Here is a 12,387-nt window from a genome sequence, read left to right as displayed (position 1 = left end):
CGCCGGGAGGAAGACCACCCCTCCCAAGAGCACCGGTCAGGCCCCCAGGCCCACGTTGGTGCAGTTAGCAAAAGAGGCAGCAATGGACCCACTCCCTGCCCCAGCCTCCCCCCCATCCCAACATGGGTGCAGGATGCGTGTTGTATGTGGGAATGTAGATGTGATGATGTGGATGACGAGGACGTTGTTAAAATTGGCGGAGGCACCCAGGGCATGGGAGCCCCGCCGGTTGCAGATGGCCGAGTCTCCTAGTACATCCTCATGCACTCCCCCAAGCCCTAAATGTCTACGATGTGATTAAAATTGGGGGGTCCAGCCCCTCAAGGCCTAGTGTCACATGAGATGTGATGTGATGGGACAGAGAGGCGATGAGAGGGGCTGAGGAATGGGCCAGACCTGCAGGGGGCCAACTTCCAGACTGGCCCCGCTGACCACCCCGTCACCACTGCAACCAGCCGACAGGGAGTCTAGCCTACCTGGTCCAGGGGTCAAATTGGAGCACCAAGGGGCACTGTCTGGAGATCCGGGCAGAGGGTCCACCACCCCGCAGTGCGAGGGCAGGGAGGGCCCAGGCCCAGCGTGCACAGCGGGACCCCCAGCCGGCAGCCCATGGTCAGGGCACCCAGTTCGATCAGCATCAAGGAGGCCAGCCAGAGGCCAGATATTTATTTTTCAATCATGGCTGTCAAAAGTGGCACACAAAAATCTATCGTTGATGTCTAACATCAGAAGATCAAGTGAGGCTTGAACAATGGACCAAACCCGTAAAAGGTTCCACCCAGGTCACTCGAAACATTATAAACCATATTGTGCTACATTATTGCATACAGTTTGGTTCTATAAAAAAACATAATACAGCACAGTGACTGTACATATGCACACACACAAACACACAGCATCACTGGTTCTGTACACAATTCAGCCACATGTGTAAGTGCTTTAATAAAGGTAAGAGAGATTTTTATTACATTGAAAAGGAAATTTGTGAACTCATGAATGTAAATTTGCAGATTCACTGGTGGTCTGGTGGCTCTTATGGAGGTCCAGCCTGTTGAAGAACTTTTGCAGAAGTTTACTCTGAAAGAAAGATGGTCTGGTAAAACAAAAACAGCTGCAAGAGTTATATGTATACGCAATAAAGCCACAAGGGGGAGCTAGAGTTTGGCATGAGACCGTACAAGGCCTGCCTCAGATTCCTGACCAGTCTTTTCCCTCTGCTACTCCGGGTCCTCTTCTTTACTGCTTCTCTTCTCAACCCTCAGTTCATCCAGCAGCTAATCATGTGCAGTCAAGGCCTGCAGGAAATATGTTGGTTCCTGTTAGACTTCAAATATATGGACTACAGCCTGTTCCTGCTGAAGTAGCTTGGCTAAGAACGTGAGATGTTGAGATTGTTTTTTTTTTTTTTTTTTAACTTAGAACACAATGTTCAGACTGGAGCACTTGCAGGAGACAACAGATTTTAGGTATGAGGGTAGATGAGCTAACAAGCTAGGAAAACACACTGATTGAGGACTGACTGAGTACAGCAGTCAGTCAATATTCCACTCCACCCTCTCCTGGTAGAAGTCCAGGACGTCCGTCTTGTTCCAGTGACATCTGATCCTCTGCATGGTTCATTCCTGATTGGATGATTTGTAATGCTATTTCTCCATATGCTTGCTCCTCCAGCACCTGCACAGTTTCCAGGTGTCCTTTCTTCCCTGCCTCCATGTTGTGAGCCTCTGTGGGTCCCATAAACAGACCTCACATGCACCAACTATCTCTGGTAGCAAAAACTGAACAAATGCCTTCCAGGGCAGCAGCATCAGGGCAACCATGTGAGCATGAGTGAGAACACAACTCTTCATTGTGTGTCTGAATCTCCTTGCACTGGACAATGGACACAGCTCTAAGACACACTAAAATAATTAAAATAAATATTCACTCTCCAGACCAGCAGGTCTGCAAATCTTTGTTGTTGTTTTTTGTGGCATAGAATGATTTTATTCTGCTTCTGGGGGACGTAGATGCTGACTGTCCTCACCTACAGTTTCTGGGGGACGTAGATGCTGACTGTCCTCACCTACAGCCTGATCCTCCCCACTGCTGTCTGATGGCCGAGACCCCGATTGCCCCGCTGACAAAAACGCTGGACATCATCAGTTCAAAGTGGGCTTGTCAGTCACAGTAAGCAGTTTTTGCAGGACTCACTTCTCTCAAACTCAACATTTCTTGGGTTTCCATGCTCCTCAGCCCTGCCCTCCTCCAGCGCTCACAGCTGACCACGCCTCCTGCACGGCTCTTTATCATTCAACAGCACCCCAGAGAGCCTCCAGTCCGGGGAGTGTCCTCCCACCAGCACTAATCCAGCGTCTGGTACATTTATTCATCTCTAGACTTTTGTGATGAACGACATCGTGAACATCAAAACAAATGTCGTGCAAAAATCGAGTGAATGAATTATTGAGCAATCAGCCGTGTGACACAGGCAAAATGCTTGCCGCAGCTGAAATTGTACAACACTCGTCGTAGTCGATCAGAAGCTCGTCATAGTAGCAACGAGTTGATTATTCTGATCAACACAAGTGCAATATGATTCCTGTTAATGTGAAAATTACATTTTACTGATCAGAATGACAAATATTCAGTGACATAATCACAATAACACACACATGAGTCATGTCAAACTCATCCAACATTTTGGTTTGGTGGAGTCACTAAAACATTTAGTCAGCCATGTGTTATTTGTGTGTGTTTTAGGGACACAAACGCAGATTGAAGACCAGTCCTATATGGACAGAATCCGACCGCCCAAATCTTCAAATGCAGGGTTGAGGGGTCACGGTGAAGGTTGGGACAGTTGTGGTTGGAGGTAAATCTCCAGGAAATGAAGGCATGTCTTCATAAATTCTCAATTTAAGGATCCATAAGAATAATAAGTGTGTATAGGAGCCACCATTCCACACACACACACACACACACACACATATATACACACCCCGCAGTTTTGTTGCAAATAAAACACATGAACTTTAGTGAAACAGTTTACATGTCATTTATTAACAGAATGTCTTACAGCTCTACGATAAGGAGCGGTTATATATATATATTTTTTTCATATTTTCATTGCTGAATATCACAACCTGAATCATTTTAAAACCTGACAATGTCATTATTTTATTTTTATTTCTGAATACAGTCGACTGAATTAAGAGAGCACATTCCTTTCAGCGTCTCCCTCTGAACACTTCCCCACTCTCTGTCTCTGACATTCCCATCCCACCCTCTCCCCCTGTGTCCTCCTGCAGGAATGTGGGCGTGACGACTTGTTGCTTTTTTTTCTCCAAGAGACACCTTTTGGAGGAGAACCTGAAATTAGCAGCCTGCTGAACAGAAGACAGAGGAAAAGTGTTTCTTTTTTTTTTTTAAATAAAAGTGATCATGATTGTGGTCCTGGGGGTTCTGGTCTGACCTGCTCCGTTCTCCCCACGCTGGTCCAACTGTGTGTTAGGGATTATTGAATGTGGCCTCTCATCCTTAATCTGTGGTACGCTGCCTGGTAAATCCTCCAACACCAGTGCAGATACTGGGGCCCGTCCAGGCTGCACAGGCACTACAGGGTCCTCAGGGGGGGCAGATGGGTTACTGGTCTCCCAGGCTCCTGAGTAATATTTAACATACAGATGTGCATGGATATAAAAAGAAAATAAAGGGAAAGATAAATAATTGCTCTCTAAAAGGATTCCAAAACACAACAAGGAGCAATCCATGTATGGACGCAGCAGGAAGTGACTGATCGACATGAAACGTTGGAAAGACATTTCATGCGGAACGGATAACCTTCCTGTAATGAAAACATCTGGATGGAAGATAGAGGAGCTTACAGTGATATAACAGTGGCTTCAAGCCAGTGTCAGAATATGTCATAGGAACACAGGTGACCAGGAACGCCTCGCGAACGTAGATGCACTTACAAATTTAATGGGTTGTGCTACTGAAAACTAATGTAATATAATACAAGAGCCCGGCAATACATCCTGCCCACAGCACTCTGCAGAACGCAATTACACACACTTCCAAAATTCCATATTAGCTTTTCCTTTTAATGCTTCCGTGCCAGTGAAAGCTGTAGGCCAGAGGCACTGTGTTCTCTGTTTGTTTTCTATTTGTTTGTCCATGCATCTGTCCGTCCCATTCTAGTTAACGGGATATCTCTGGAACGCCTTGAGGGAAGTTCTTCAAATTTGGCACAACTATCCACTGCGAGGATGAACTAAAAAGATTTTGGTTATCTAAAGGTCAAAGGTCACTGTCACCTCACATAAACGCATACAGTATCTCAGGAGCAATTTGAGGGAATTTCTCCAAACGTAACATCCACTGGGGCTCGAGGGTGAGCACACAACCGTGATTCCGTATCTTTAGTCCCAGTTTGTATTGAATGCGTTTGAGAAAGGTTGCTCTTGGAAGTTGTGACTTGTGTGGAACTGCACAGGTTATTCAGGTGTTTCTAAATGTGATTCATTTGACATAGGCTTGATAAAAAAATTATAAAAATAAAACAAACACCGGAATTCACGTGAAGGTTAAGTTCGATAGGTGTGCTTCACAAACCGGCGCCAGCATGTTCGTCAGAATGTGTCTCTAGTTAAGACTTAGAACCTTTTGCAGCGTGCGTCTCTGCGACAGCAAATGTGGCCACCAGGTGATTCTACTGTCACACACCTGCTTGTCCAAGGGTCTGAACACGCGCGCTCAAGCGGCCCCTACCAGACCGGGTCAGGAACAACGTGTTGAGTTTGAGCTGCTCCATCGCGGGCAGCCAAGCAGCTGAACTATTTCATCTCCCTCAACTCTCTGTCTGCAACACATTCATCACCCTCTTCCTCCTGAGACTCCATGGAATGATGGCAGCGTTTCCACCAGCGGTGAAGATTCACGGCTAATGTACGTTTGTTTGTTACTCACGTTGTTTCGCTGCAGGCGCTACAGAGTGATGTCTCCCTATTTTCTTTCCAAGAAAGGTCAGTGAATACGATCCATTCTCAGCTCCGGAGGAGTTTACATACATCATGTATGGATAGCTGTGTGCTGGACGCCCGCGCTGGTGCTGTGTCCAGTCTTTGCACATACGTATCCACCTGGATTTGTTCCAAATCTGCACGGAAAATGGGATGAAATCATTTTAAAGCCACAAAGATCCCCAAAAAATGAATGATCTTTCCTGTTATCATTGCATATGATGAACAATGTGAAAGTTCATCCACATCATCTGCGTCTCCCTAACCTCAAATAATTTGCAGATGTCAGAAAGCTCATACAGCACATGCCGGGGAATGAAATCCTTTAGTCAAACTTGGCTCATGCTTCATTTCAGGATACCTGGAAATCCCAAAGCTCCGATGTGTCTCTCTTTTTAATTTCCCTGCTTTCGAGGTGCTGTGTAGGGAAGTCTCACATCGCACACAGCAGGAGCTCGCACAATGATTGTTCATTTACCAAGTAAAGTGAACTCCGTATCAACTAAAACCTCAGACGCATGAATTGCACCGCACTATTAGAAAATCCAACAAAACACACATATGAGTTAACCAGAGAGGAGCCATTATCCCAGGAGAGTAAAAAGGTTACCGAATGGGGGGGCATAAAAGCTGGTTGGGTGATAAATTCCGTACCTGTTCTCTGAGCAGATCTGATCCGTTCCGCTGCTGCTGGAGGAGGATGAATCGATTCTGATGTCGGAGGGGAACCAAACTCTCAACTGTCTTTAAATATTAAACCTGCAGAGATGGAGTTTCACCAGGTACTGGCCTAAACCCCACTGAGCACGCTGGTAAAAAGATGCCCCAAACAGTCCTCAGGTTTCCTGTGTGTACGATGCTGTGTCACTCTCACACACACACACACACACACACACACACACACACACACACACACACACACACACACACACACACTCACTTGCTTCTCTTTGTTGACCTGGAAACCCCATGTATTCCTGTTTGGGTGAAAGCCAGGTGAAACTGCAGGTTTTGTTTTTAGAATATCATGAATGAAAGATCATCATCAGGTTCATATAAGAGTGACACATGTAGTGATTGTGGCTTCAGCAATAGGATCGAGCTCAGGTGTGGCTGACGGTCAAGACTTCGGTGGCTGATAATAAAAGATGCTGTGCTCTCAGTCGGTCTTTGATGACCTTCTTTCTTTATTGAGCACAAGACCTGATTAAAGCACCTGGATAACAGCTTGACCTGCAGAGAAGTCCAGCCGCTTTAACAGTTCAATCACTCTCTGACCTCCGACCTCCACTATGAGTGTAAGTGTGTCCCGTGACCATGACGACAAACGGGGATCACATGTTTCTGTACAAAACGCTTGATTGTGATTAGGAAAAAAAAGCCTCAGTAAAGGTGTGTGATGCCCTGATGAGTGTGACGACATTGTGTCTCTGTTGGAGTGACGCAGTCATCAGTCATGCGTGAGTGTGTGTGAGAGTGTGAGTGTGTTTCATCATCCTGGCTGTTAATCTCATCGGTGAGTAAGAAGGTACTGTGAAGACATGTAGGCAGCAGGTAGTCATGGCAACCTGCCACACCTTGAGGAAACTCAGTCAGACAAAAGGTATATGGGTCCCCTGAGGGGGTTTAGAAATCTGAAAACTGATTTAAAGATTATTTTAAAGTTTGAAAGCCTTTTCCATCAGTGTGTGTGTGTGTGTGTGTGTGTTTGTGTGTGAGAGAGAGAGAGAGAGAGAGAGAGAGAGAGGTTTGTACGCTCCATTATGCTCCATTTGAAAGACTTGGTTTTCATCTAAATTGTTATCTTGGAGGTTGCAGACAAAACCTAAATACAAACAAAGTCTGTGGCACTATTTTTTTTTGGGGGGGGGGGACGACGACGACGACCTCAGAAAGCAAAAAAAAGTTCCACAATAAGTCCTCATCACGGACACACACGACTTCCTGCATATTTATTGGGTATTTTCATTGGCATCGTCGTACGTACCAACATGACGTAACACTGAACTTGGTCATTCACACAGGGGCAGTGGCTCTTCCACATCTGTTCTGATCTTCCTGGTTTTTATGCACGTCGCCGGCTTGACTGCAGCGGTCCAGCCCACAGGCAGCGGTGGAGGGGAGTATGGGCTGGGCCCGGGACGAGGTGGGGTTTATCATGTGTATAAATATACTCCCTCTGTCTCTACACCGCCCCTGGAAACTCAGTGAGACAAACTTCCTCCTCTACAAGACCACGACACAGTAAGTTATTTCTTTCACTATAAAAAATCTGTAAAACCTCCTCCAGCTGTCAGTTGGAGTCTCAGGGGAACTTTGATGCCGCTGTTCCGGCTCGGAACGTCTCTGTCCCGCAAGCTTTTGATGCAACCTATGTGGGTGCGGTCGGCAAAACTGCGACAGTTTTTTTAGAATCAAGAGATGCAAGTAGTTCTCCCCACATTTAAGCTCTGTGTCCTAGCAGTACACATCCGTGTTGGGTGGGGCCATACAGTCTCCACTTGATTACTGTTATGTAAAAGTTGCAACCTAAACCAACAGTAAATATTCAGAGGCTGGAACTCCACAGGAATGGATGCAGTAAAACAAACATTTGTTCATCCTGAGCACAAACACAGGAAATAAGACCTCGAAGAAAAGTCAAAGGAAACGTGATTATTGCTCCTTTCAAAGATGATTCCAGTGTACCAGGACCGAGTTGGAGACTTCTCTTCCCTACTTCCTAAATGTTCTCCATCTTCTTCTCTTCTGTGTTTTATCTCCCATGTGTAACGTCTCTTCTGTCGTTTCTGTCCTCCACAGACTCCCACCATGTCTTTCATCAGAGAGTTCATGATGCAGACCGTCTATCTGGGCATGCCCGATGAGTCAGTACGTAGCCCTGTGCTTATGTTCCAGTTTCTAAGGCCAACCACTCTGCTTTTTTCTTTTTTCTCCTCTCTTCCTGTGGTATGCTAGGGTGGAAAAATAGAGTTGAGCAAGAGAAGGAGGGGAGAGTAGAAGGTAGTGAGGGCAAGAATGAATGAGTGGGAAAAGAGAGAGGTTGGGTGAGATAATAAAACAAGCCTGGCAGATGAAGATTATTTTCATGTATTAAAAATGTGAAATGTGACCATTTTAGGTCTTGTGAGTGTGACTCATAGATGCAGGAATTCACACCCCTCCCTTTATGAACTCTGCAAACAGAGTAAAACGCTGGTTCCCCTTTTCCCTGCTTCCTTCAAGTGCACAAGGTTATCCTGCATGGTTCCAGTCTGGGCTTCCTCCGACAGGAATGGGCACTGGCATCCAGTGTTTCCACTGGCAGGGGATGATCATTTGTCCCAGTTACCTCTTATTAAACTAGAATATATAGAGGGAATTTGAGTGTTGTGTTCTCCCACCTCACGGGCATCCCTGGGTGGAGTCAAATATGCACCAAGCGGATCCTGATCTGTGTGTGTATCTCAGGTCTTGAAGAACGAGGGCACGGTGACAGCAGCACCCAACTTCAGCCCTAATGGAGATGCAGCCATCTTGGATCAGGCCATCAAGGCAAAAGGTGATCTCAAAAATGCAAATACACTCAGGAAGGCGTGTGTGAACTTGTCTGGGTTGAACAATGTGCCTTCTTGTATGATGGTCTAAACTGTATCCCCCCCTGCTGGCCAACATGCTTTATTACTGCTGTGTGTGGCGGAGGATCTCTGATCCTGTCAGGGTTCAAATCTCAGCTCAGTAGTGTCACTCAGATGTCGTGTTGTTCTTGCAGGCGTGGATGAGAACACCATCATCGAAGTTCTGGTGAAACGCAGCAACGATCAGAGGCAGCAGATCAAGGAGGCGTACCAGCAAGCCAGCGGCAAGGTAGTGAGAGCTACAGTGGGGAGGGGGCTGTTGAGGTTTTATTGTGAGGTCTCCAACAGTGTATGACCTGCTGAACTCTCTTTCAAGTCTCTGGAGTCAGCGCTGAAGAAGGCTCTGAAGGGAGATCTGGAGGACGTGGTGATGGCTCTGCTGAAAACTCCACCCCAGTACGATGCCCAGCAGCTCAAACTGGCTATGAAGGTACGGGGGCCTCCTGTCACCACAGCACATTTTTACCACTCAAATATTACTGTTGTAATTTGTTAAAATGTGGAGCAAAATGTTAACGCTGTAAGTCAAATTAATCTTTACATGTGTTTGATTTATTTTTTTGGAAAACAAATTCCACCCGAGTATAGGAGATGAAACGTCTGTAAGCAGCAACGAGAATTAAAAGACTGGTGCTGCATCAGTCATGATGTGGTTGAGTGTCTTTGTTTTTGCTCAAACTGCCATTTTTTTCTCCAAAGGGGAATACAAATAGACACATGCACACACAGTCCCCTTTAAACGTAACACAGAGACACAACTTGGAAATAGAGCTACGTTGATTAAAGTCCTGGTGTTATAATTGTCTGTTATTTTTAACGGTGCCCGCCCACTTCCACATATTCATGCAGTGTTTTCTTATTGGGAGGGGTAATGGTGTGTGTTAACTCTGTGCGTGCATCGCTCTCTCAGGGTCTGGGAACGGACGAGGAAACCTTGATCGAGATTCTGGCCTCTCGTACCAACACTGAGATTTTGGACATAAAGAAGGCCTACAAGGAAGGTGGGTGGCAACAAACTGGAAGCAGCATCTTCGCGTTCACCAAGCCGGAAGAAACTTGGTGGAACAGCACTTCCTAACTTGTGTTGTCTGATGTGCCAAGATTACAAGAAGGATCTGGAGGACGACATCAGGTCTGACACCAGCGGAGAGTTCAAGAGTGCTCTCATCGAAATCTGCAAGGTACGATTGAGTCCATCCATCCATCGTCATCTTCCGCTTAGTCCTACACATTAAGGGTCGCGGGGGGGCTGGAGCCTATCCTAGCGTCAACGGGCGAGAGGCGGGGTTCACCCTGGACAGGTCGCCAGCCCATCGCAGGGCCAACATACAGAGACGAACAACCACTCACATTCATACCTACGGTCAATTTAGAGAATCAATCAGCCTCGTCCCCTCTTGATGTCTTTGGACTGTGGAGGAAGCTGGAGTACCAGAGAGAACCCACACAGGAACAGGGAGAACATGGAGACTCACCCAGAAAGATCCCGTGCTCGAGCCGGGACTTGAACCCGGAACCTTCTTGCTGTGAGGCCACAGTGCTGACCACTGCACCAATGTGCAGCCCGGTACGATTGAGTCCACCCGCATCAATCGAATTTTCAAACCATTTCCTTTTGAGAGTCTGCATTTTCTCTTTCCGGCTCCTCAGTCCGTCTATAGGTATTTTTTTTAAGGATACAGCCTTTTTTTGAGCAACGTTATCATACTACTCTTTTAGATCACATAATTATTCAGCACTTATTTGTTCCATTCCACTCAAGATGCTGCTCACGATGCTGATTCACTTGATATTGAATATCGAAATGTTGTATTTGGAAGACTGTGCAGCAGAAACTAAGAACAGGAAGTGAGCTCCTTGGAGCACAGGACACTACCTCCCATCCTGTCTGCTGCCTTTTGTATGTTGACTTGCTGTGTTGGTTTTATTCAGCGCTGTAAAGCTGCTCTGCTTCTGTGTGACAGGCCGGCCGCACTGAGGGAGTGTGTGAGCAGCTGGTGGACAGCGATGCCAGGTCTCTGTATGAGGCAGGAGAGGGCAGGAAGGGCAAAGACTGCTCTGTCTTCATTGAAATCCTCACCTCCAGAAGTGCCTCTCATCTCCGTCAAGGTCAGCTTCCTCCCTGCCCCCTCCTCTAAGATCTATCGTTTTCAGCGTCCCAGGCTGAGACTCTCCCTCTCCCTCTCCCTCGTCTCTCAGTGTTTGACAGGTACACAAAGTACAGCAAAGTGGATGTGGCCAAAGCTATTGACCTGGAGATGAAGGGTGATATTGAGAGTTGTCTGACAGCAATAGGTAAATGCTCTGCTAGATCCTCCTCACCTGAATGTGTGCAGGGATGTATGGACAAATTCATGTCCGTCTGAATTCTCTTTAATTATCCTAGTGAAGTGTGCTGGAAGCAGGCCTGCCTTCTTCGCTGAGAAGCTCAACTTGGCCATGAAGGTACAGTGAGAGCTGTCTGCTGACCCAAGTGCTGGACAGCAGGCAGGAAGTTGCAGCCGCTTCCCGATACCTTCCCTCTCTGACTTTTCTCCACTCTTCAGGGTTCAGGAACACGCAAAAACATCCTGACACGCATCATGGTGAGCCGCTCCGAAAAAGACTTGAAACTAATCAAGGAGGAATACAAGAAGAAATACGGCAAAACGCTCTACCGGGATATTCTGGTGAGAAGTCACAGACATCTTTGGTGATGACAAGGAATTCATTCTGATTATTCAATAATATTCACCCCATCATTTCTTTTCCCAAGGATGACACCAAAGGAGACTATGAGAAGATTCTGCTGGCTCTCTGTGGGGGGGACAACTAATAGCTGGTCAACTGGCTATTAGTTCTCATTCAGCTGATATAGTCATACTGGAGACCCACCTCTATGTCCAGCCGTGTTAGAATTTCCCATAATCCCTCGACACACGTGTGCCCTATACTCTTGTGGAGAAGATATTAACAGCAAGACTAACATGGAAACAGCGCTGCTTCTGCAGATTCTCCCTCCCAAGTTATTCCTTTTTATTCTAACACTCTTATCTCAGCAAAGATTTGAGTTTGTCAGTGGACCTGTGGTCCAGGAGAGAGCAGAAGGTCTTAACTGGTGCTTGAAAAGACACAGTGCAGCTGCAAAAAGGTGTATAGAGATACTTTTGTGCCCATTTTATTCAGAGGCAGAACCCTTGAAGGAGCTTATTGCAAATAAAAGCCATTTTCTAACAGAGTGTGAAGGAGCCTCTTCTTGCAACCTCACAACATGTCGCAAATGAGCCTGGTGCCGGGCAACGTGTTGAACATTTTTACATATCAATAAATAATCCACTCAGTTCTTCATCGTGTGGGTCCACCACGGTCATAAGTGGGACACAATTTTTCAAGAAACTGCGATAAACCTGACTTCATACTCGATTATTAGCACTGACGTATACGGCATAATTGCACATGGCAAATCATGACGTGAGAAAAAAAAAGTCACGGTTCATGAATGTCAAAGTTGGATGACTTTGGTATTTTACTCAGCCTTTAATGATACAACCAGCGACAAACATTAGATACCTATTCATCAGTTACACGTGAATAATGAATACAATTCACACAGCGATTTGAATGGGCAAGCGTTAAGAAGCAGCCTGTATTTGAAGGAGTCCCATTGGTGGAAAGACACAGGGTGTCCAGGGTTGCCAGGTTTGACAATCAAGTACATTTACTTACAGTGTAAAAAAAAAAAGTAGATGATCACAATAAATCTGAGTAAACAACCATAGAAATGCACT

At 46.1% G+C, this 12,387-nt stretch overlaps 1 protein-coding gene across 1 annotated transcript; it reads left to right on the top strand.

Moving 5' to 3' along the window:
* The first annotated feature begins 7,150 nt into the window (after positions 1 to 7,150).
* anxa1a (annexin A1a) lies at positions 7,151 to 11,838 on the top strand. Its single transcript, XM_086207391.1, has 12 exons — positions 7,151 to 7,247; positions 7,806 to 7,874; positions 8,454 to 8,544; positions 8,755 to 8,849; positions 8,937 to 9,050; positions 9,531 to 9,621; positions 9,722 to 9,801; positions 10,585 to 10,729; positions 10,820 to 10,915; positions 11,007 to 11,065; positions 11,167 to 11,289; positions 11,376 to 11,838. Exons 2-12 carry the CDS (start codon positions 7,815 to 7,817, stop codon positions 11,433 to 11,435), a joined length of 1,014 nt encoding a protein of 337 aa, XP_086063517.1. The 5' UTR covers positions 7,151 to 7,247; positions 7,806 to 7,814; the 3' UTR covers positions 11,436 to 11,838.
* The last annotated feature ends 549 nt before the right edge of the window (positions 11,839 to 12,387 follow it).

The sequence above is a fragment of the Aulostomus chinensis genome, chromosome 6 (genome assembly GCF_037954235.1).
Source record: "Aulostomus chinensis isolate RoL2024-O1b breed Wild chromosome 6, RoL_Achi_v1.0, whole genome shotgun sequence".
Taxonomy (NCBI): Eukaryota; Metazoa; Chordata; class Actinopteri; order Syngnathiformes; family Aulostomidae; genus Aulostomus; species Aulostomus chinensis.
The sequence above is the reverse complement of the archived record's forward strand: the minus strand, read 5'-3'. Positions and strand labels throughout refer to the sequence as shown.